This window comes from Diadema setosum, chromosome 9 (genome assembly GCF_964275005.1).
Source record: "Diadema setosum chromosome 9, eeDiaSeto1, whole genome shotgun sequence".
Lineage (NCBI taxonomy): Eukaryota > Metazoa > Echinodermata > Echinoidea > Diadematoida > Diadematidae > Diadema > Diadema setosum.
Window position 1 is genome coordinate 12,160,826 of NC_092693.1, and position 26,805 is coordinate 12,187,630.

Sequence of the window (26,805 nt, forward strand, 5' to 3'; positions counted from 1 at the left end):
ACTTTTGAGTCACTCTATGTAATGTTACAAATCAACTTCAGACACATACATGTGTACACTGCTATTTGGAGTATCACTGTATGGCTACCACCTGGTTATAATCGTCACAAATGCAATTTACAAATTTTTAAGGGAAGTACACAAAATGATTGGTATCTGTCATATTTAGGTAGATTATGCGTGACTAGAATTGAAAAGAGTGCAGCAATAGACTGCAGAAGTTTCAAATTTTTTGCAATTTCTTAGAGCACAGTAGAAATAACGCACAGCTTACCCCTCCAAATCCCCTGAAGCGTTGCAGAACTTCAGGCACGAGAAAGGGTGCCCTCTGGGGATCGCTCAGAGCCTCATCCAACAGCTAATTGATGGATAAGTGATGAATAAACAATGAAAAATTAGCAATGAATAATTACACAGAATAAACAAAAACATAAGTTCATACGAGTTTCTTGTTGCAAGTTGAAAATACTGCACACGCTGATATTTTCAAGAATGGCAGTTAATCAGACATTTTTATGAGTTGTTGATTTGGCACTTTGTGGTCTTCTCATTGTCATGATAATTTAAAGAAAAGACAAGAAAAAAACTGGAAAACACACTGAGAGCACAGATCTTGCCTAGCAGCAAATTTTCCACCCATACAAACATGCAGAAAATCACCCAATTTCCCAATGATAGAGAAGCCTTGTGTTTACCTCATCAGCTTCCTGCTGCGCAGCGCCTCGAGCAGAGCACATGCTTTAGTGCGCGTATGCAAACCTCAAATACACGCAGCTTGAACTCCCAAGTTCATTGACCCTATTTGCCAAAAGATAAAAAACCCTTCAGAAATTCGTAAGAATTCTGGGATCGCTACCAAAATTTAATCATCTGTTTCTTGTGTCATTATCAACTTCTTCTGTAAGTTTCATCCAAATCTGTTCATAACATTTTGAGCTATTTTGCACACAAACAAACAACCAAACCAATGCTGATAAAAACATACCCTCCTTGGCGGAGGTAATAACAAAAACATTCAGAAGAAAGTGTAATTTCTCATATCACTTTGATAAAACATTGCTTGAAATGAGATCATTTGATTGATGTCATCATGACATCATCTGTCAATCACTGCTAAATGACTAATATGACTAACAAAAGATAATGGAATGCACCTCCCCCTAAACTGAGCATAACTTGCATGTTTCCATATTAATAGTATGACTAACAAGAGACACTGTATGGAAACATTATACAATTTAGATATGATAAAGTAAACGATATAAGGTACCTTTGGATTTTCTTTTGGCCACATATGTGATGATTATGGTAAACTATTATATAAGTCATCACAAGTCAACATGCATTATATTGCATAGGTCCTTCACTGTCAACAAAACCGGGTCAACGTACACTGTGCACGTGTATTAGATGCATGATGAAAATAACTAAGTTAGAGGGAGTTTTAATAATGGTGAACTAGTGGAACAAGGTCACTCCTATCACTTGGACAGGATTTGGATAAAAATGAACCACCAGGAACTCTGATTAGATTGGGTAAGATCTGCTCTCACTATCCCTAGGCAATCAAGTGAAGAGTACTGTACATTTACAGAGGATGATTGGTCAATTTCCTCACCACATCAATGAAGTAGATTCCTGGTTCAATGGTAACCACCATGTTCTCCTGCAGGACACGCGCAGTCCGTAGCGAGCGTAATCCTGGCAGGGTGCTTCTCTCCACTCCCTGATAGCAGCACAATAAGAATTTGAACAAACCATCAGGAAATAAGAAGCCTTTGTATGGGATACATAAAGGAAAGATGGCACACTTGGAACATCTAGAGCTGAGGCATACATGTACCACTCACTTTTTCTCTGCAATCACTGTTGCCATAGAAACCAGATATTTCAGGAGTTAAATAGCAAAATTACCAATCACTGCCTAGCATCATTTTGTCAGTCCTATGTAATTGAGCTTGTCACTATTTGATTGATAACATAAATGATGAGTGATGGTCGGAATCTTGACAGTAGATTTCAACCCATTGAAGGCTACTGGTAGTCCAGAGGATACTAGAGGGGGGCCTTGCATGTGTTATTTTTGATTTTCAGTTCAAGTTGATGTAAAAGTTTGATTTTTGGTACCATTGTAAAGGTAATTGTCTATAGATCAATTTTGGTTCGAGTGTCAAGCACACAAGTAAGAAATACTCAAAATGGCCGCCAAAATCCAAGATGGCCGCCAACTTCTAGACTTTTGTCAAAAAATTGGATAAAACTCTCCATTTGAAGTGATTTATGTGCTGAACCTGATATTTTCAAGGGTAATGAGATTATTGGACACATTTAGAAATAAAAACAATTAATGCCTTTTGTTTAATTTGCATAAATTTACATAAATTCCATTCTTTAAGCTTTTTTCCTTTAAAAAATACAATTATTTAGAGACAAAATGTATATAAAAAATGAAATAATCACAAGGAAATTATAATAAGGAAAGAATTACAGCGAAATCTTCCAGAAATGTCCTAAAATACATTTTCAGCACATCCGATGAATGGGGGGTCAATAGCTCCATGTTTTACAGAGGCATTATACTCCAAAGAAAGGTCTTGGAACTGCTAGCGCACCCATTTGAAGTGCTGATCCTGATATTTTCAAGGGTAATGAGATTATTGGACACAATTTAGAAATAAAAACAATTAATGCCTTTTGCTTAATTTGCATAAATTTACATAAATTCCATTTTTTAAGCTTTTTTCCTTAAAAAATACAAAAAAAAAAATCACTTTCAAAGCAATGTATCAATACATTGCTTTGAAAGTGATTGCTATACAGAATCAGAGCGTATGTGAGTTTTGTCCTGGCAGCTCACATTACAGGATATAACAGTAGTTGTTGAATTCATGTTCATGGAATACAGCAGTGAACACAGAAATGTACACATACACATTACATGATCAGGAGTTGATATTTTCACATGTTGTTAGATTTGCGAATAGTACCCAGATCGCAGAATTCCCACAAATAACCCCAGGAAAACAGGTACGGTATGAAGTCTCATTAATAAAGATTGTCTTTGATGCGTTTGAGGTGACAAAAAATGCTGTCAAGTATCAAAACTAAATGCAATCGTAGAATTTGCTTTGTGTTTGCTCTGTGTTGTGGGCTGCTCAGGTACAGCCCTGTCGCGATTTATACAGCGACTGGGCTGTGTATAGTTAGTGTACAGTTATTTACATAATATGCACAGCCCTGTACAGTGTATTTACATAATATGTGTATGCACAGGCCTGTCACATCATTATCACAGCAAGTCATGACTGGTACTCTTAGTGGTCTCAGTCTGGTGGCCCCTGGCTGGGCCCCCTGCATTGGGCCAGCACTTAGGCTCCTTGGGCCCCGTGAGCCCCTGGGCCCCTGGGCCACCGGGCCCCCGGGCCCCCCGGGCCCCCGGGCCTGGGCCCACTTGGGCTCTGGGCCCCTGGTTCTGGGCTAAGGCCCGTGGCCTTGGGTCCGGCCTTAGGCCCCGCCTTTGGCCCGGCTGTACTTTGTACATGGTCTATGTGAAATCAAGCTTGTCTGTAACTGTATAATTACAAATAATTACAAATAATCACAAATGATCAACAGGTCCATACTATGAATATATGAATATATAAATATATGAATATATGATTATATGAATATATGAATATATATGTGAATATATATATTTTTATATATGATTACAGTTGAACCTCTATTATCCAGCCTCCCTTTATCCGGATCTCTCTATTATCCGGACGCAATCTCGCCGTGATTTTTTTATCTTTTTTTAATAATTACGGGAGGAAACACACATGAATTACATATACTTGATACATTTCTTAATAATTATTTAGGTAAATCATCCCAAGAATTTATAAAAGAAAATGATTTCCGCTTGCAAACACGAACCTCTATTTTGGGGTCTGTTACTGAGTGTAACAATGAAAAGGTCGCAGTATACACATTACTACATGTGGTACTACAATGGGCTACATCAGTACATGTGTATGTGTATGTACCATAGAGCTCTATTATACGGTATGTACATGTATAAAGCATTGAGTCTCCCGTATCCGGCCAAATCCCTTATCCGGATGAGCCCCGGTCCCGACTTGTCCGGATACGAGAGGTTCAACTGTATATAAATGTGATCAGGCGTTCTGTTACGGTGTCAGATCTGCAGTCATTCATATATAGCAAATTTTATGGATGTATAAATGGCATACATTCATGTGTACAGTATGCTACACTACCGCTATGAAGTAACTTAATGCTCTACCGGGAAAACCGTTCCTTACTGGTAAAATATTGTCTTACCGATCTGCTTTCATTCAAGCATTACCGTTTGAAAACCGTTGCAGAGCTGACATGACTACCGGGAAAATACTCACGTAAAGAGAGGGCTTACCGTTGGCACAACTTTTACCGTACCGTACCGTTGTTACCCTACCTTTACCGATAGCGCGCGAGTACTGCAGAGCGCGCGCGCCCGCAAATCTGTACTTCTACCAAAGATAGTAGATAACAAGATACGAAGGCGCGCGATAAAAATGGACACATTATGGCTACCCTACATGACGATACAAAAGAGAGCTAAGTACAAACTCAGTACACCTAGGAACATCATTCATTTCCAAAGGTAGTGGTATCTTTATTATCTTAAAAAGATTTAAAAATTGTCGTAGCTAGTCGTAGCTTTTTTTCGATTAAGGGGATCATTTTGAAGAACGAGATTTTAGAATAATAAGGATTATTTCGTGGAGGTAAAAATTTGGCAACAACATGATCTCACAATCAAAACGCTTGATAAACAACAACAACATCTTCAAAGACAGCGCGTCTCAGGCAAAAGACACACATCACCCGAGACGCGCTATCCCTGAAGCCACTTCAAGCGTCAAGGCAGCGCGTCTCAGGTGATGTGCAGGTGTTTGTGGGAAATGTGTGTTATAGCAAAAAAACCTCATCCTCAATGGTTTAACAATTGTCACAGAACACTTCAGCAGAATTTTATTATATCAGAAAGCAACCTTTTAAAGCAGTCTACTCTTAAAAATACAGTGGTATGTGACCTGGGGTTCATTTCATGAAGTAATCACATAAAAGTCTACATAAATCTCAGAATGGGCAAAGTGCTCAAATGCAGCTATGAGAAACTTTTAAAGAGAAGTAAAATCCATTTCATGAAGTCTCTCATAAGTGTGTCTAACTGCCCCTCGCGGATATAAGACAAGTAAAGGTAATCATTCTTTGTATGTGGTGACTGCAGGCTATGATTGCTTAATACCAAATTTAGTAGGTGCAAAGTTCCTGCAAAATCATGGAGGGAATTTGCAAAATTAAAGAATGACTCAAGAGAGTCACTACTAGCTATCATACCTCAGGGTATCCCCCAACATCATGGGTGTCAATCCCTATGAAGTGACCCAGGCCATGCGGCATGAAGACAGCCCCCATCCTCCGCTCCAGCATGGCGTCCACGTCTCCCTGGAGCAGGCCGTGGCACCGCAGCTCTTCAAGGATCGTTCGCTCTGCCAGCAGGTGCATGTCGGGCCAGGCGACACCTGTGGGGGCAAGCAGACAGGTGTCCTGATGAGGGCCCATTTCATAAAAGATAATCATCTGGTTTATTGCCACTTGGTCTATTATCAGATGGCCTACTTCCCAGTTTGTCTAACACCACTATGGTTAAACTCATTGGCCCGAATTCACGAAGGTGGTTTAAACTTAAACCATGGTACAAATTTAGACCATGGTGTAAAATAAGCGTTAAATAGGCGTACAAATACATGCGCGCATCAATGCACGTTTTTTTACTGGCTGCCTGTTAGCGTACGAAATCTGTCAATCATATCTACGCAGAAGAAATATACATAAACCATGGTTTAAATTTAGACCACCTTCGTGAATTCGGGCCATTTGGTCTACTATCATTTTCGTCAAATGTTGATTGGTCTCAACCTCACTCGGTCTAATGTCCAGTTTGGCTAATTATTGTTTCGTCTCATGACCAGATGGTCTAACTGCAATTTTGACTCCTTGGATTTTTTCCATTTTGTCTAATAAACTGTGGATACTACACGAAATGGGCCAAGCCCATCTGGAAGTAGACCAACTGGTAATGAGGCTAAGTGACAATTGGACTAAAATGGTCATTAGACAAACTGGTTGTAGACGAAACAGGATTAGACCATGTGGGTTGAGACTAAATGGCTATAGACAAAGTGGGAGTGGACCAAGTGATAGATCACTGTTTGGATAGCAGTTTGTGCGAGAATGATAACTTCTTGTAGTATCAGCCAATCAGGAAGTGGGATTCCAGCTGTTACCATGACACTTGTCATTGCATCAAGAGTTGTTTTCAGAGCATTTCTCTTGTATTTTTTCTTTTTTTGAATGAAATATGGTCCTAGTCCTAGTGGGCTGCCTATAAGACTTTAAGTATAAAGCATACACTCCCCCTCCCCCTCCCCCTCCCCCCTCCCCCCCCCCCCCCCCAAACACACATACACCTTGGGCAAACATGTGCGACACAGCAGATTTATCAAGTTGGGTCCACAAAATTCAACCACAGTAACCTCTGATGAGATAAAAAGCAGGCACTTGAACTGCTTCTCAAACCTCTCATCACTAAAGCATGAACTTCTTGTAAAGCAGTTTCTGCAATATGAAAGAGTACTGAGTAACAGAATAAAGACATTATATTTAGTCCACAAAACCACAGATTAATAACCTTCCAGTTTGAATATAATTCTTGTATCCTCTGTTAAGTTTTGACTGCACACAGAGTACCATCTCACCTGGTCTGCACGCATTGAGCACGGCTCTGTTAGCCTTCAGGACAGCGTTGTAGACAATTTTCTGGTCCGGAGTGAATTTGCCGTTGGCTGGGAAGGCACATGTTATGTCAGAGGAATAGCAGTTGTACTCTGCACCCATGTCAAAGGAACTAATGCCATGAAGAAAGGGAGAGTAAGAAAAAAGAGTGTGGGTTTATGAAAGATGGAAGGTGAGGGAGGGTGGGGACATGGAGGGTGGGAGGAGAAGTGAGAGAGAGGGGGAGATATATTGAGGAGACACTCAAAAATATCTGAATTAATAGAGCTGAAGTCCCATAAAAAAACTGAAATTAACTCACTACTGAATCACTCTTGTAATTGTCATGTAAAAAGATGCAAAGCTAAGATAAGAGGTGCAAAGAAATTGGAAACTGACTGACATGAAAACACTCTGTTATCCTATTTTCTTCAGGTATAAACACCACCATCCCCCCCCCAACTTAACGACAGAAATTGCGAACTAAAATTCAATGACTTGTCAGTGCATTTACCACCATGGGGAAAAAATAAACCCAGAATAAAGGTTTAAAATGTCAAATGGGAAGGGAACAAAAATGCATATACTGACCGGGCATTCAAATACAAGGCATTACTTTCTACTACCAAGCATGGCCAGGGAAATAAGAGACACATGTATCAAAACATACATGTGCATAATATACACAAGTGAAAAAATTACCATAAATGGGTAGACTTATCAGTTGTGGTCTACTAATTAGTAGTGGCATTGTACATTGAAATATATGTCAATTTGTCTATCCATGATTACGGTTGTATATTTGGTATAGGAAATAGCAAAATATCCGTACACCAGTGGAAATATTATAAAATACTGTCTAGCAAGAGGGGAACACATTCCACACATAGATTTTTTAAAACAAATCTGGGCTGTAAAAGCGTTCACAGGGATGCCAACATCTGCAATTGAAAAACCCACATAGTGCTAAATTTTGGAGGCAAAAAAAGTAAACAGCAAAACACATAATATGGTTTAAAAACTGAGAGTACTCTCCACTAACTTCACACAAAAATCCCACTTTAAACACATAATTCTTATTTAAAAACATTACTACCTCCGCCAAGGGAGGAGGTTATGTTTTCTTCGGCATTGGTTTGTTTGTTTGTTTGCTTATCCTTGTGCAAAATAACTCAAAAAGTTGTGAACGGATTTGGATGAAACTTACAGGAAAGTTTGAGAATGATACAAGAGATGATTAAACTTTGGTAGTGATCCGGTAATTTTTATGGATTTTATGAAGGATTTTTGACATTTTGGCAGGTAGGGTCAATAAACTTGGGGGTTCAAGTTGCGTGAATTTGAGGTTTTCATGTGCGCACTATAGTGCCTGCTCCAGTTTCTACTAAGGTGACGCGCACAGCGCAGCGGGAAGTCGATGACGTAACAAAAGGCTTCTATATTGGGAAATCGGGTGACTTTCTGCATGCATACGTATGGATGGAAATCACTGATCTCCATGGAAGAACAAGATCAGTGGTGGAAATGAGCTGCTTGTTGGAGGTCTGTTCATACGCTCTCTGAGTGCTTCTCTAGTTTTAGAATTTTTGATGACGTTAACATCTACCAAGTATCACATAAACATACACACAGTTGCAGCTCTGCATTAATGGTCATACACCTCCAGACAAAGGTCACTTACCATATGTCCCCATCGAGTATCTGCTTATAATTCGGTGCCCCTGAGTGACCATAGTGGAGAATGGCAGCATTACAGCCACTGGAAGAGCAAAAAAAATTCATGCATCAGTTTTTGTTTGCAAATGTGATGGTTGTTACATTTCAGTAGCAGTTTAAATTCTGTCCCAAGAATGAAGACATTGCATGGGAGAGTGGGGGATGGAGAAAATGAAGCTTGATAATAGAATAGGCCTTTTTGCCATTACCATATTTGCCATTGACAATATACCATTTTGTAAGAATTTGGCATTCCTGTCATTCCATGTCATTATCAGCCAAATATGTCATGCAAAATAATTCAAAAATACTAATCTTTTGGGGACAAAGTTTGTAAAGAATTAAGGTGCAGAATACAATTGAACACACTGCCTAGGAGATTTGAATCAGTCTCCTCAGGGTAAACATATGACAGGAATTCCTCTAAAGCGACAGCTTAACCCTTTGTGTGTTTGAGTTCCGATATGCAAAGAAAACCCTATAGCATTGTACATGCTGTCCAGAGTCCCTGGCACAAATGAGTTAAAGAGAAGTCAAATGGCTAAAGGTAATCATCAGGCTGCTCCATCTCACCTGGCTGCGATGCATGTGTAGGACAGGAAGCGGCAACCTCCCTGGGAGTAGCAGTAGTGATGGAACAAGCTGCAAGTCAAAAAGAAAGAGCAAAGAGAATTCCTCCAAAGTTAATCACGTTCTTAAATGGAAAGTGACTGCCTGTAGCAAGTTGTAGAATAATTCATACAACTCCATGCGGATATCCACTGCAGTACCTTTACGTCTAGTGTGGGACTAAGAGTGTAAAAAGGACATACCAAGCACTAGCATCAGCATCCTGATTTTCATCACAGGGTATGCAAACTTCCAAAATAACAATTCATGGACAACATGAATTACTGCAGATATTGCTCACATCTAGCACATTTCTGGGGCGGATCCAGAAATTCCGTAAAGAGGGGCGCCTTTACAAAATTAAAGTGGGGCGTATCCCCCCCCCCCCAATTTTTTTTTCCTTTTTATTTATTTTGTTTTAACAAAAAAATAAAGGGGGGGGGGGGTGCCCGGTGCGCTCCCCCTGGATCCGCCACTGCATTTGATTTTATTGTGTTTTGTTTTGCTGCTGCTTTCGTGATTACCCAGGTACTTGTTTTACCAAGGTGATGTGCAGGTGGATAGATTGAAAGAATTGGGACCCTACAATGGTTGCAATCAAGCTTCCTGCCAGAAAAAACAGAATCAAAATACAACTGCGCAATGTGCAAAGTAACAAAAATGAAGAAATCTGAGAAATTCAGGAAGGTAAAGAGAACTCGGTACTAACCTCTCGAGCTGGTATTCATACATGTCTGGTTTGACATTCTTCATCACTTCTATGTGTGCCCTGCTGGAAACCATGGCAACGTACTTCATGACTTTCAGCTCCTCGGGTGTCTTGAAGACACGGCTACAAAAGAGAAAAATTGGTTCTGTTTAAAACAATCTGCAGCACAAGGCATATCGGTACCAGGTTAAAAATGTCAGAGGTAAAAATGCCAGAGAAATACATTTACAGGAAATCAAATATAAACGTGAAGTCAAATTATTGCACTTTCATGACTGCCAGATCACTACAGATTTTCATTCTGCCTGCAATGGTTACTCAAACACTATGGAATATTGTTTTCCTACATTACCACTTCTGACATCCCTACCTCTCACAGCAATCTAATGAAACTGAAGCTATTTTGTTTCCCTCTCCCCTAAACTTTTCCATCAACTTCAAGAAACAACATTTCCAAAGTTTTATGCTGTATCCATTTATTATGATATCTACCATTCATTGTCAGTGCTCATGACAAAGAGGTTACAAAAAAGAAACTGCTTTATTTCCGCTCTTTTTGTGCACATGTAATGGCTTAATACTTCGGTACAGAATTTCCAAAAGCCTCTTAATTACCAGTACAAAATGAATAACTGATTCTTCTTCTTTTTTTGTCATAAGAAGACTAGAGTCCCTGTTTTTCTTTAAAATAATTATTACATTTCTAAGTAAATTTCTCTCAGATTTCATTCTTGTTTGATCAACTTAATCAGATTGATGTAATTTTTCTCCAAAATAAATATGAAGAGAAAATCAAAGGTGCCAATTTAATGAAAAAATGATAATTCAGGAGAAAAACTCCCACAGGAATTGATGGCTTATGAAAAGTACAGAATTCAAGACAATTTTTTTTTTTCAATTCAATCATAGTTTATTTCCAATCAATCAACGAGAATCAAGAAAAAAACATAGTACAAATTTCCAATCAACGAAAATCAAAACATGGTACAAAGTATACATGTCATGAAATGATATTGTTCAAACATTTGCAAAAGATTCATGTAGTATCCGAGATAAATTATATAACAACATATGTTTGAGGAACAATACATATGTGTGGCGCTCCGACAAAATGAGTCATAAGTCGCACGGGGAGTTTTCCCGTAATGAGCCGAAAATGAAGGGGAAGCACTGCTCGGGTCAAAATTTTTTTATGACGGATTTTGATTCCTTGATGTTTTATCTATTTGTACAGAAAATTTCAGCGTGTAAAAATGAGTACAAGTGTCCCAAATCACAGTTTTTCTGAGACAATTTTTTTCGGTTACATTTTTTTCGAACGCTCGCCTTTGCGTTGCGTTTCGCACCTATTGTTCTTGCCCGATCGAGACTCCGCCTCCGTTGCTAGGGCGTATGCTAATGAAGCATTGCTCTTGACTCCATTGAAGACAAAACAAAGCATGGTGCGCGCGGCGGCGTCGGCGGCCAAGCGGCGAGGGCTTTAGAATTACGCAATAATAGTGAGTTGACCAAGGCTATCGATTGCATGACCAGCGAGTTTCGTTTGATACATGCACCACATTTCATGAAGTGGTGATTGATGTGACGCACAAATCGCGCTGAAAAAAAAAATAATTCCAACGAACGATCACGCAAAATGTATGATACTTTATCAATGAGCTAATACGTGATAACATATCGAACTTGAAACCTCTTTATGCGTGTGTGTACTTTTACAACGGTTATTGGCCTCATTAATGAATTCATTCAAATAATCATAACTTTCGTTCCCTGGTATGTGACTTGCTGTTTAAAGTTCATCTTTGGAGATAAAGTAGGGCCTAAGTTGTCAATTATTCTCGTTTTTATAAACTCGACAATTCGTGTGATAATTCGCCAAATGTATGTAATGCGTACTATTATTTCCCTGGTTTTTAATAACAAAACTTATTGCCCTGTATTTCTTATGATGATTTGGGCCGTGACGGTATGGAGAGAAATCGGAAGGCAAACATTATTAATGCCCAAATAGCTCGTGTTCCCTTTGGAGGATATTCTGACTCTTTTCATCTGTGTATTTTTTTAGAAGTAGGACCTATTTGAGAAAGTGACAGAAACCTGTGTCGCTACTCAAAAGTGTGCTTCTTCATTTTGTTTTGTTTTTTTAATCAAAATGTTTGTAATGATAGCTGTTTGTCGTGTATTGCGTGTAGCTGACATGTGATAGGTCAAGTCTGCAAAGAATTTGGCTAACAGCTTTGCGAAGTAGCAGCGCTAATTGCCCATTGAATTGCGTATTCTGAGGAATTCAGAATGAAAGAACTCGGACGACACTGTTCACGCCTTGTATCCGAGTAAACCCCGCATCAACGAAGCCTTGAACAATGAAAGGTAAACTTCCTGCTATCAAGGGGTGGATAATCACGCAACCAGTATTCTTTCTTCGCCATTGATAGCAGAATCAGTGACGTAATGGAGCAACAGTGTTGGAGGATCGGCATTATGTCTGCTAATTTGTAAAAGAATTTTTCAGTCCCCTTTTGTGTTCAGAACCACAGTCAGGGACGCTAACTTACTTTATCTCCTACAAGCTATCGTTACTATCTTAAAACGTGATTTTTACGAAAGGTTAAAAGTGATCGCGGAATCAGTTCTTCTGCGTGACACCAGGCTTTTATAATAGCATACCAAGCTTAAATCGTTTAAACCTATATAGAAAGAACGGGGATACACACTTATCGCAATCATCCGGATTTGAGAGTGATACACTCTACTATCTTTCTTCATCTTTCCCCCGACAAAGACCATGGTAATTCAAAACAAACAAACAAACAAACAAACAAGCAGTTGCATTATATCAGAACGTACAGAATTTTTGTGTTTCATGTATACCATCTCTTGATGTATAGTAGGCATTTGTTGTCGTTTTTACAGCGTTTCCTAATAAATGCCTATAGCGAAAACCCAACACAACTTTTATCAAGGAGGGAAGGGAACTTAAATTTAAATATAACATAGTTTACAGAAATCAGACATGTAAATAAGGCAATCATATACATCCGCATGGCCGATTGTCATCTCTTACTTTGATAATCAAACATGATCGCCTCATTTTCTCTTTTTTTTTAAACAATTACTCGCAACATTTAAAAATCGTAACACAGTCTGCTATCCCACAACATAATGTTCCATTTTATTCGTCACTTATTGTTGGTCGGGTGACGCCAAATGTTGGAATCTCGAGCGATGATACATGGCATTTTGTTTGTTGGTTTTCGTCTCATCGCCCAAAAGAGTTTTGACTACGATTACAGAGGTATCATTTACAAGACTTAACTGATGGTTTACAGAAGTGATCATCAATTCAGTAAGGATTATAGTCAAGTCATGAATTCACTTTACCCATCATGTCTAATCGAACTACGACATTGTTGGGGTGTCCGCGCCTTTCTATTCTCATAGTTCAAACTAATTCTTGACATAATCAAAACAAATAATTCTTTATATAATTTCTCAAAATACTCAAAAGATCGCCTAAGTCAAAACTTTCTACAAAGATTGCATACGGCAATCTTTACTGGCCTAAACATGTTTTCTAGAGCTATCAGTTCCCCCTATGATGATGACTTCGATCGCGTTTTGAACTTGTATCGAACTATTTTCAAAAGAGCTATTACCTTTATAGTTCGATTAATAAACCAGTCTTTTGAATTTATAACCAACATTCGTAATCGTAACCATACAGTAACATAATACTGTCAATAAAAGTTGGAAAATGTAAATGCTATAATAGTAGCGCAAAATAAATGAGTATCGATTATCTTCATACATTCTACTTCCTAAGTGATGTCGCTACGAAAATGACACATGGTTTGACGACTGCTTTAAGCAAATGAAAGTAAAGAGGAATGGGATATACTTCTAATGATAGTACCATGCACGATAGTACAATGCATTTCACTGTATTTGGTAACGTTTGGTTACGTTTCTGTGCGCTTTACGTACGGAAAATAAAAGGCAGATTGATGCTATTAACATGCTAACACACAACGCATTCAAAATGTTTTTTGAAATACACCGTGTACAATATAATGTTTTAGTATACGGTTTGAAACTTTGAATTTGCGAGTCCTTTATAAAGTTATAACCAGGGTTAGTACATTATCAGCAAAAGTTAAAGTATTTAGGGATTCGGATTTGCGCAGAAGACTAACAGTGCTATATTTGGCGATCGTTCGCAACAGAGACAATCCTCTTCAATAGATATACAATGTAATTCTGTTTTCATGAATTGAAAGAGAAACGAAATGAAGTCAACTTTTTAACTTCATTTAGCTTTCTCACCGATTGAACTTGATTTGATCTGCCATGCATGATATCGCTGTGTGTTCTATTAATTCTATTAAATTATTTAATCGGCGTGCTTGTTTTTATGCAGAATATCACAGGTAAGTTTAATTCATTGAAGTTCATAATGTTTGTACATATGGCGTGTTCGTTGTTTTGTATTTTAATTGGGATTATCATGTGTCCATTATCTGATTCTGACCACGAAAATATGGCGACTGTTTAAATGCGGAGTATGTACTGGAAAACTAATGTCTCCTGCCAGTATAGACAAACTAATATCTAGTCTATCCCCACTTGAAATGGAAATGAAAAAAAAAAAAAAAAAACCGAAGTTCGACTTTCAGCAGATTTCAACCGTTTTGTATAGTGCCTGATTCATGTAATGGACACAATTCTTTAGCACATAAGAAATCACACAACTTTTGGGAATACATGTATGTCTTAATGATTGTATCTCATGGAAGAAAACTCGTCTCCTTGCCTGAATTTTAGCTTCTTCCTTTTCAAACTTGCGGGAAAGAAATAGTTGAACATCAATCGCAATCATAAAGAGAGGCATATCCTTAAAAATATGCACAGGAGTACTGAGACACACTACGAAATAAAAACTGGTCTTTTATCACTATTGACAACGCATGACATTGAAATGCTTCTTTTTCTTGGGGAGGGGTTAATACAATTGATTATCTCTGAAGGTTCGTTAATCACACAATGAAATATGGTTCGCTATTAGCTTAGGTTCGTTAACAAGAAACTTCTCAAATGCAGGAGGATTGTAACTGCGAATGTGATATAAAAAACAAACAAGCATTAAGCTTAAGCTACAAGTTAATGGTTCTTTGATTATGCTATGGTATTACAAAAGTGACTGAGAATAAGAAGTATATTTATGATACAATTATATAAACCCAACGTGAAGCTATCAAAACTACATCAACCTTTGCTTCTGATACGTATAGTATGTGCAGCATTGGCAAGCGTGATAAGCGATAATTACTGTGCACGCAACGCCTATAAAGGAAATGTGCCTAATATGGCGGGAATTCAGAATGTTACGGCTGTATACAGCTGCAGCAGAACAGACGCGAAAGCAGTCTTTGATGCTCTGCAACATTACGACCATGTGCGTAATTTGAGGGTTTTTAGTACACGCAATGAACACGATCTCAAAAGACGACTATCGTTAATTAACTTCATTGACTTTTTCTACCGATGCTGTCTTTTGAACCCCCGCCTACAATAGGTTCTCAGGATCTATTTAGGTATTGGTACTTGCTAAACGCATCCTCTTTAGTTTCCATTGACAACAACATAGGAGGAGAATGGAAGCGATCAACGCCCTCGCTAAAAGACGCTTCTCGTAATACGCATTGATTACCTTTTTTTCTTTCTACTGTTTCCTATTGTTTGTGAGTTAAAAACTTGATGCAAACTACAACGCAGCCGACACACAACGCGTACCGACTCATTCATGCAGCGGCAGCGACACGGACACAAACGCGCCGAAGTTTACATTCGGGCTGCCGTATTGGTCAAAATCGTAGAATGATAGACCTGTCCTGCGATTGGTTAATCATCTTACACACCCAAGCTATCGCCTTATACGGTAATGCGTGCGATGGAGCGTAAACGCCGTCGCTAAGCAGGACTGTTGTATTGTTTCACCCCGTGAAAGAAACAGGTTGTGAGCTCGAACATAGCCTGAACTTTGAGAGCGATTTTCTCCGTTATTTATAAAATGGACTGACATCATAAGCGTAGTTAATATTCGTTTTTGTGATCTATAGGGAGGTCGAAATGAGTTGTATTACATATCAGTGTAAAGCTTAGAGTCTGTAGAATTCACATATAGGCATAACTACGATTTCATTTTTTGCGACTTTTGACTCATTCCGACGGAGCGCATCACATATATACTTCGTGGACGTGCGGAAAATAGATTCAATTGTGGAAAATAGTGATCCACTAAAAAGCAAAGCTTGTGGGACGTGGATCGCTTGATAAGTAATGAGTAAATAATATATTATTCGAGGGTTTTTTATAGCTATTATATTTGATATAGATTATTTAAATCATTTGTAAAAAAGATATATATGTAGTTATATTGAGATACGCAGGTCGGGAAAAAAATATATAAAATATCAATGCTAATGCCCGGACACTGTTCACTGACCTCGTGTACCGGGAAAATATGACAAGGACAACACACATGTATGCACATTAACCACACACATATAAGACGCGAGACAGTACCGAGAGGAGAGAAGACAGTAACAATAGAAGTCTACGAAGAACAAAAGACAGGAAAGGAAGAGGAGAGAAGAAAGAAGAGAGGTTCGCATACAGAACACGCAAAGTGCTGCGACATCAGGGCAGGTGAAAGCTCAAGCATGAATTAAAACAATTTGAATTATCTAAAATTATAAGTAGAGAGTAGATGTTTTCTGAATTCAAACAAACGCAATTCAATTCAAATTCAAACAATTCAAACAAACGCAATGAAAAAACACAAACACTTACCATTCTGTTATTTCTGGGTGCAGGAGATAGTTGTTTACATTGAACCTGGGGTTGATTGTAAAAAATTGCAAATTATTTTCAGTGAATTCGAAAATGTTATTTACCTGCAAGAGATGAACAATGTCATCTCTTCCCCCACAGAGGACCTTAAATAACTGATTATAGCTATGAGCAATTTCCTATTCACCATCACAAAGGTTTCCTTTACTTTTACACTGATCTATTAGGCATCTTTTGTCAAACAAGTGAGGTCAGATTCAATTTCAAATTTCAATAAGGGTCAGACAAAGATTATTCTTTCAGTTATTGGATAAATATCAAATGTTGTGAACAAAAACCCACCAAAGCAAAACAACACAACTTTACCCCACAGACCAACCAGAAATATCCACTTTAAGGTACTGTTTTAAGGTACTGTTTTTATTAGGCCAATAAATGTTTGACTTCCTTTTAGCTGTTCAACAAACAAAATAATGCATCATTTTGTAATTGGTAACTTAAGTTACAACAAATTATCACACAGCACATGGAAAGCACTTTTCAAACAGCAAAAACTTTCAGGCTAAATCTGTTCTCCAGTTAGCATTTCAACATATTTGCATAAATACAAATTACCATCCTAGAACAGCATATTCCATAAATATGTTTCATGAATTTTTGAACTTTCTCATGGAAAAAAAAAAAAAAAAATTATGAAACTGAGATCACGATGTAGTCAGAGAGTATCGTACATATAACATTCATGTTATTCATAATGTCTCAGGCATCTTGTGACAGAATGTACCATGGGAGAATACGGCATTTAAAGGTACAACTCACTTTTCAATACCAGGGAATGTCGCCTCTTTGGTGTAATTTCCACTGTCTGAGTTGAGTCCTCTCTGTATGCATAGCAGATCAAGTGAGAGTTGCTGTTAAGATATATTGTCCACTCACATCCTTTTATGTGCACGCACAGACTTGAGATCATATTTCCCATAGACAAGAGCATTTACTTTCTGTCTTGCTGTAAAGGTGGAAGTTGCGGTGTGGAAATTTTCACTCATTTCAAGCGACATGACGGGAGCATGAAATAAAGGCACACAAGTTGTTTGCTTGTTACTTATCATTTTGACATCAAGGTAGATTTATCATAGGGGCACAACTGTTGCAGTATTTGTAGTATTCTTCATAATCACATGACTAATGTAGTGAGGATGGAAATCATTATATTGGGAGCAGCGAAGTCACATTGGGTAATATGATGTGCTGGAATTTGACTGGCTGCCAAAGGGGCTGAAATGAAATTACATGTACTCATGTAAACCATATAAAAATTTCCCTTCTAGACCATATTTTCCCTCATTGCTACACACTATAGAAAAATGTAATTTCTTTAGAAAATGTAACTCCCATGGTGCTACATAACTTTGTTTTCATCACTTGCCTGGTCAGGTAAGCAGATTTTCAAATTGTTGCAGAACACCTGCCCAAACACAAATTTTACATGCCCACAAAGAAAATCCAGAAACACAAGAAATTGATTTTAAAAATCCCTTGTAAGTTGGGGCTTAATAACACCCAATCATTGGAATAAACATCTGTACACATCAATTCTGACGCTTAAACACATGAGTAACAACCTTGGTTTGATCGAGTGTTTGTACTGAGTTATATTAGGGCTTCTTCATGTAAATGTTGAAAAGTTGCTGAAGTGAAATTAGAAAGTGTGTTGCATCACTGAATACTCTTTATCTTCAGGCTTCTGAATGGTTGGCTTTGTGGGTTTGTGGGGGGGGGGGGGAGGGGAGGAGGTGAAAAAAGGGTGACTTCAAAGGCTTTAGCTTGCCCAATTCAGGCAAGCATTTTCGTCATTGTTCCAAAGCACTTTCCCACCAGATTTTTATTTGCCAAAGGCTAGCGGGCAAGTGTTCATGTAGCACCTTGACCTCCTGCAGGGAAATAAATTGTAATATCACACATCTAAAAAGGTACTATCAACATAATGTCAGGTTTTCATTATAATTATATAATATTGATGGATTAGCTAGTTGGTTGTGCATTGTTAGACAGCATTGGTACATATTAACTGTTAATTTCTGTATTCTGATCAGACAGTAAGTCATGAACTTTCAACAAAAGCCCCTGTAACATAATACACTGACACTCATCGTTAGATCAAATTAACTACCGTAATAATCAACACACTGACTTACCAATGTCAGTATAACTTTGACTTTGTGGGATTGAAGAACTGAAGGAATCTGCAAAATGCAATACAGAGAACAAACACCACAGCATTAGCTCAAGATGGGCTGTCCACTCTTGAACTATCAAAAGAACAAAAACAAAACAAAAAAAAACTAAATAATTAAATAAACAAATAAAGGATCTACACTTGTGATATAGACTACAATGCCATATCAAATGAACTTAGAAATACATAACCGTTACCATGTAGCTTTACAATTTTCACAACGCAACTTTACATGTAAGAAAACAAACTAATGGCATTGTAGCTTTCAAGTCACTAACTAAATATTTAAAACTCACATGCAATGTGGGCATTTTCTTGGTACTATGCATGTGTTTACCAAAGTTTTTACTATAATATGCTGTTCATATAGCAACACACATTCTACCACATTCTGATTGACTTGATTAAAAAAAAAAACTGGGTGACTTCTTTGGTCCAAAAAGGTTTTGCTTCAATTCCTTGACTGATACATGTATGACATGTCATTTCAACAGCAGCAACTTTCTGCCGTTCTCGCAAAAATATGTCTCAAGTACATCAACACTTGAATCACTTGAAAACTGAACAAGCAGTTAGCTCTGCAAAATTTTAGCAAATGACTGACCTATGTACCATCCAACCACATGTTGATCTGGTAATGATATTACCTTATCCAGCCTTTGTTTGAAAAAAAAGAAGAGGTCATTAGTACACATGTTGCAAAAACCTGGAATCTGTGGCCATTATGCACAGTGATATTTTTCCCACAGAAGGTAGATTAGTTTGTTGCCAGCCTTCCTAGGTATAAAGTACATTCAAACCTGTCTATGCGGCCACCCAAGGGAGACCAAAAAAAAGATAGCTGTTATAGACAGGTGGTTGCTACAGACAGGTTCATTAACATGCTTTTTCTCTCGGAGGGAATTGTCTTTAGTGTTCATATGAGGCAGGTGGCCACTATAGACAGGTGATTGCTTAGAGTTTAGTTAAAATCTGCTTGATAAATCTAGACTTTTCGACTTGCTAACAATATCATGAGAGATAGAATTAAAGAAAAAAAAAACACATGCTAAATACCGCTCAACTTACATCTTCTGAGAAGTGAGCCTCATCGACACCATACTTTTCCTTGTAGTACTCCTTGGGCAAAATCCTGTTTTAGAAAAGACATAATAAATGAATCAATGCTAAGTGTACAAAGAAATAGTCGAAAATACTGTTTCTCACATTCTAATTTTCAATGAAGTGTACACTCATTGTCTTGGCATTGCATAAAGGGTTAAAAATTGACTATTTAAAATGGCGTAGATATAGTTGTACTCACGTTCCCATCCACACAGCATACGCCTCTGGCAACTTTGGTGGAAAGATGATGGATTTGCCAGAATCCACCAAGATTGCTCCATAGAAATCTGATTCTGTCACACCGAAGGCCCAGTGGAAATAGGACTCCTGAAAAAAAGGAATTGTGTGATCTTGAATGAAAATTTCAAAGCTTCATGCAGACTGACTGTTAACCAAATGTTGTTTTCATGTCAATTTGAGTAGAATGAAACAGAATGTAAATTTGGGCAAAGAGAACCATGCTAAGTAAATTTGTTCCACCACAAATACAAGTAAATATTACAAGAGAGTGTGTGTCTAAAATTAAGATGCAACTAGAAATGTCGCTATGGCGACTGGTATGCCTCCGCCACAATGCATGATTCTCCTAATAGGTCTAAATAGTACATGTGGACAATGTGTGATTACATTTTCACAAAATTGGCAAAATGTTAAAATGACAAGTTTGTCACAAATGTGATGAATGCTCACCTTCCTTGACCTAGGTTTAATTGGATAAATAGGAGAGCATGTATTTGGGATTTACGGACTTTAACTTGACTTTGACCCATTCATACGTTTATGTATTGAGAAATTTTCAAGGTATGGAGAAAAAGTGCAATTTCTGTATTGAATAGTAAATTGTTACCATTTTCATCTGGCCTTTGACCCTAAAATTCATAAGCTAATCACTGTCATTTTCATTTTTTTTTCATTCATTTATTTTTCATTTCCAACAAAAACATATAAATATATTACACAAATTGAATACAGTACGTGTACTTACATAAATTTCATTATACAAAGTGAAGGATAAGTTTACAGAAAACTTGTAAGTATACGAAAATGTTGGAAATGGGGAGGAATGCTAAAAAGCAGAAGCAGGCAGAAGATGCATGAATATGTAGTACGTTTCAAGATAACTTGAGCCACTTCCTAGATATGGAGGAAAAACTTAGTTCAGCACTTTCACTTGATCTTTGACCTTTTGACCTTTGAGGCAAAAAAAAAAAAAAAAAAAAACTTCCCAGAGAATCGCTATTAGGTTAAACATGCATACACCTAGTGTAAAAAAAAAAAAATAATAATCCTGCTGGTATTGCATAAACATGAGGGAAATATTCAGTAAAATTTTGAAGTGTTGCCCTTGACCTTTGACCCCTGACCTTTGACCCCATGAACCATAAATTCTCTAGATAATCACTGCCAGTCAGTACATGTATGTTCCATGAAGAGACCTTGAACAATTTCCAAGGTACAGAGAAAAAAAGGTGAAGTTTTAATATTTTTACTTGACCTTTTGACCTTTGACCTTTGACCTCATGACTCAAACTTTCACCAGAGAATCTTAATTGAGTAATACATGTATACACAAATTTCAAGAAAATATCTTCAGGCATTGCATAGATATGATGGAAATAGTAAAATCTTATGTATTTGACCTTGAACTTTTGACCTTTGACCTTGAGCATGTGCACCCAAAAGTTGATAGGCACAACTTCACCCCCTAATACACATACATGCCAAGTTTCATTAGGATACCTCAAAAGGTTTTGATAGTTACCTTGTCCACAAAATTCATTACGGACGGAAGGACGGACGGACGGACGGACGGACAACCCGAAAACATAATGCCTCCGGCACCACTTCGTAGCGGAGGCATAAAAAAGGAACAAACAATCAAACAAACACTTTGTGCTGTACCTATGTACCCTATGCCATAAGAACTTGGTAAAGTTTTAAACTCACAAACTGTGGAGATAAGCCACTGGCAATGGACTAAGTGTGACCTTGTATCACAACACTAGCAACTAAACTAGGTTGAAGGTCAGATTTTGACAGACTTTTTTCAACTCATAAAATGCTGTATTTTTCTCATCCAATTGGATGTAGCAGTACATACTGTATACAAGCAACTAAAGAAAGGGAAAGAAAAACTAAACCTCTAAAAATTGTACTGTTGAAAAGGGGTCTCTGAATATAGGTTAATGGCGGTGTACTACTCACTCTCTATTGTGCCTACTCAAAGACTACTATATAACGACTATTTCAAACAGACTGATCTGTGTGACTGTGTGTGCTTTTGTTTTGTAGTTAGTTCTATCTGTCACTGTTGCTCCCCTGTTCTTATCACACAAAGTACACACAAACAAACAATACAAACTGCATACTTAGACTTTGATATTCTTATGTGATTAATTTTTTGTGCTGAGCCGCTTAAAAAACATATTCATTGGTTCTTGAATTTGCCCTGAGCAACTGTCAACCCATTCAAGTTATGCAGAGAAGACTGTGAAGATATATTTTTTGCAGGTTTTAGAATGTGCGCTAACCAGAAGTTGCACTAAATACACAAAAATTAATGTACTGCAAAAATGTGTGCATTTGCAGTAGTTCAAGATTGCTACCTGGCATTTCCTACCATGTAATCTAATGGCACAACTGACTAGAATTTGACGCTTTAAAAAAAAATGAAGTAATTCATATTAAATGTTTTGAACAAGTCACTTAACCACTAGGTAGTACTATCTCTGCATTCTCTTGATTTTGTACTCCCAACTTAGCTGTTTTTCTGCCACTGACTCTAGACTATTTGTATTACATACTGACTGTTTGGGTTTTTTTCTGTGCCAATTGGTACTCACAGCACACAGAGGAATAATAAGTCCATTAAAAATATATAAAACAGAAAGGGAGAAAGTCAAACTTTGGCAAACACCAGGGCCCTGTTTTATGAAGAGTTAGAATCGATTATATAGTTGATTTCAACTGTAAGTCTATCGCAGCCTGTGTGGTAAGGAAATTTAAAATCGATTTTATCTTTTGATAAAACGGGGCCCAGGACACAGACTCCAACTCTCCCGCTTTCGACGGGAGATCTCCCGTCGAAAACCCATTTTCACAAAATCTCCTGTTCTCCTGCTTGAGATTTAATTTCTCCCGCCCTGGCTCTATGTCTTCCGCTTGTATGGTTTTGTAGATGCCAGTCAATGTCATAATACACATGCATGTATAGCATCTTCACATGATATTAAATTGTATGAAATTAAGTTTTATTAAGCCAAAATATATGATTACTTAGTGCCATCGTATGTTGAAAATAAACCTGAGATAGCACGAGAGAGCATCTATAAAACCCTATAATGACCCAAGGGACTTTGTGCTTAGCGCACATCAAGTTGGAGTCTCCCGTCTGCGAGGGGCTCATGCAGGAGAATCTCCAGATCAGAAGGTGCTTGGGGTTGGAGTCTCTACCAGGATAACGGCATTAGGCAGAAGGAAATGTGAAAGGATATTGAATGTTGACATTGCAGTTTATCATTTCCTCACGAAAGACCCCTATCAGGCACTGGTTAGACCTTCATTCCTTCTCCCAGGTCTGAACAAAATCTGGCTGAATCTAAACAATAGAGTCACTTTTCATACAATGGGTCCCATGACTCACAATGTCATGTGTTTGATGGCCATAGTTTTATAGGTTGATCAACTTTGTAAGATGATGACAGCTTCGGTGAAATGGTTCTGTGATTTGTGGTGAAATACAATTCATGAACCAACATGCAAGCAGCTCCTTGATGCAAGTTGGAAGTTTATCAAAATCAATGTCACATATAATCTTGTAATCTGGTTTGAACCCACTAAGTATGTTGTATGTTCATGATTTCTGAATAATTGGTGTTTATGTACATAGATGAAGGGCAATTTGTCAACAAGTTGCAAAAAAAAAAAAAAAACATCTTAAAGCAAGAATCATCAATGTGCATAAGATATAAAAGATGATAATTATACAGTGTATGTAGTTGTACATAGATCATGCACTCAGAATAAGCCAGGTGAAGTGGGGAGTATATTTTTGACAATTTCACTAATTCTGTTTCAAAATGGCAGATATCTGCAGAGAAGCAGAAGGTGACAGTAGAGAGCTCACCTGACGGAAAAGGGGTTCATGGTCTGAACTATCTCTCATCTGCTGGGACCCGCCTTGGAGCAAGACCACCGAGCCAGGGGGGAGCTGTGGGTTAGCCTTCAGACGTTCACAGAGTCGCTGGCGATTGGTGGCATGTAGTGACATGGGCACTGAGAGCGTGTGCTCTCCGAGGCAGAATGCAGGTCTGTAGTTTCAAGCAGAGATAATATATATGCATCAACTGATCGTACTATTGCCCCACTAATCAGGTAAGTTTGTCTTGCTTTAATACACTCATGCTGTGCATTAATTGTACCCTTTTTTACATGCTTCTGACCGAAAGTAGTCAAATATAGCATAAAACTTTCAAACCTCACACCTCATGATTAAAGCACCTATAAGCCTAACAGCACCAGCGAAAGGGCCCCGGGGTTACTATAATAAGCCCTGATATCCAGCATATTTTGTATTCAAAAACATAAAATTATATCTCTTTTCAAATATGTACACAAAACAACAAAAAAAAAACAAACTATGTAGTGTGTCTATCCTCTTCTCTATGAAAAATATAGAAGAATTTCGAGAATCTCAAAAGACAAAATTTTCAGCAGAATTACTATTCCAATGCAAAAGGCAAGTCGCTATGTGATCGCAGTGTCTGGTCAATTCTCACGATCTTTCAGTAACGGTAAATGCACACAACCAACAGACAATGAAAGGAGCTTCGTGAACGCACGCGCCGTGCAGGGCACAAAAAAGATCAAGCTGTTTTTTCATGAAAATGACTGCTATGAATGGAGGCAAAGAAGGCAACCTTTTCCTCTCAACCCCAATCAAAACCAAAAATCAAAGGAATTTAAAAGCTGACTAAATATGCACTGTTTTGAGATGTGAACTGGCATGAAAAGCCCACACATTTAGATTCTGCTCTTGTCTGAATACAACTACCGAGTACAAGCTGTAAATCTACTGCCAGAAATGAGCGAAATGCCATTGACCTTCATTATATTCGTTAGACACAAGCACATGATAGAGTATACTCTTTAGTCTTACTATTAAACGTTAGACAAAGCATCCCAAGAGTACTTTCATTAATTACCATCTTTTAACAAAAAAAAAAATAAAAAAATAAAAAATAAAAATAGAATCATAAGGTGGCAAAATCGTGAAATAGGCCCCACCGCAGTGCGCGTGCACCCGTGCATTAGCAAGCAAGGGTAGGTCCTAGGGTTAGGGTTAGGGTTTAGGGTTAGGTAGGGTTGTATTTATGGTTAAATTGGCCGTTAAATTAGTCGAGGGACAATAGGGAGTCCTTCCGAGAAGAAAGGGAGGACGAAAGATGCTACATATACTGTATGCTGTGGAAATCGGCCCCATCGCTGTAGATATCAATTTCACGTAAACGCCGTTTGGTGGGGCCGCATTCACGAGTATTATACTGTGGAAGGAAGCCCCACCGCCGTGCTTACCTACCAATGAACGCCACACGGTGGGGCTGAATTCACAAGTATAAATTTATAGGCGAGCCGCCGTAGTATTAGTACGGACACGCAGTGGTGGGGCCTATTTCACGAGTATGCCCGTAAGGCAACCTTTTCCCTCCATAAAATTACATTTCACACTAACAGTTACATAACTTAAGTTATAGGACCCTAGTTATATACACAATAATTTATACCAGACCAGTGCATAGAAATTTATCAAACTTGTAAATTCAGGCCAAACCAGTATTGTAATAAACATGGGGTAATTCACATTGGTATATAATCATAATCCATCTAAATACATAGAGATTGGATTGGATTACTCTATCTATTAATCTAGTGACAAGAGTAGTGTGTTAACCACCTCTCTCTATGTACACCGCACATTGGTCATTGTTGGTAAACTACTGTAAATGTGTGTATTTATTGTATTTAGCATGTTTAGAGGAGCAAATTTTACGTGGCCTCGAGTATCGCACGAGTCGATGCAAATGCATTGCACCGAAGCTTTTCATATGAACGGAATTACTACTACAGCCTATCATGCCTACGGATGCCTCAATAGAACAATGAATAATGCCTCCATTTCTTTAAATAATTGCTACTTACACTGCTTTAGCTGCCATTTGTGATACAGTCTGACGTTGTCTGCATACACTCCCAGCAGCTGGTCAGTGGTAATGTGTGTCGGTGTGAAGTATGTGTATTACGACTGTAACTGTACGAGTACGCTACAACTACGGCGTCAACAGCAGGCTACTGTAGGAATGCCGTGCAACACGTTTCACACATGCCAGCACAGCACAGCTAGCGACGTGATTGATAGTTTTGTAAACAGCCGCAGCTCATGTGACGTTTATGTAGGGGGTGTGTACCCCGGCTGTTTAGGAGGGTTACAATCAAAGAGGTTCTACTCCAGTATATGTCCTCTTTGGTTACAATACAGTTCTAAACACTTTCGTATGATACAGCTTTGATTTACACTTTGCCTATTTCTGAACAGGATTGGCTTTGTTGTACACTTATTTTATCATTATGTGAGATTTTATGTCATCTAAGATTTGTAAGATTTGTAAGATTTTATTGACTCTATCGCCCCCCCCCCCCTCCACTACTTGGGTATGAGAGTACTACATTGTATGTACAAACATATTTACAATATATA

At 38.1% G+C, this 26,805-nt stretch overlaps 1 protein-coding gene across 1 annotated transcript in view; it reads right to left on the reverse strand.

Annotated features, from left to right (window-relative positions):
* The window catches only part of LOC140232530 (xaa-Pro dipeptidase-like), a 29,540-nt gene extending 3,241 nt beyond the window's left edge, over positions 1-26,299 (reverse strand). The window contains exons 1-14 of the mRNA XM_072312626.1: positions 26,250-26,299; positions 24,178-24,361; positions 20,251-20,378; positions 20,016-20,079; positions 18,907-18,954; positions 17,531-17,592; positions 16,712-16,756; positions 9,863-9,985; positions 9,118-9,186; positions 8,510-8,587; positions 6,813-6,961; positions 5,392-5,576; positions 1,619-1,726; positions 275-358 (exon numbers count right to left, since the gene is read on the reverse strand). Of these exons, the coding sequence (XP_072168727.1) occupies positions 275-358; positions 1,619-1,726; positions 5,392-5,576; positions 6,813-6,961; positions 8,510-8,587; positions 9,118-9,186; positions 9,863-9,985; positions 16,712-16,756; positions 17,531-17,592; positions 18,907-18,954; positions 20,016-20,079; positions 20,251-20,378; positions 24,178-24,361; positions 26,250-26,266 (1,344 nt within the window). The 5' untranslated portion in view covers positions 26,267-26,299. The remainder of the gene's footprint in view (positions 1-274; positions 359-1,618; positions 1,727-5,391; positions 5,577-6,812; positions 6,962-8,509; positions 8,588-9,117; positions 9,187-9,862; positions 9,986-16,711; positions 16,757-17,530; positions 17,593-18,906; positions 18,955-20,015; positions 20,080-20,250; positions 20,379-24,177; positions 24,362-26,249) is intronic.
* Positions 26,300-26,805: the final 506 nt, after the last annotated feature.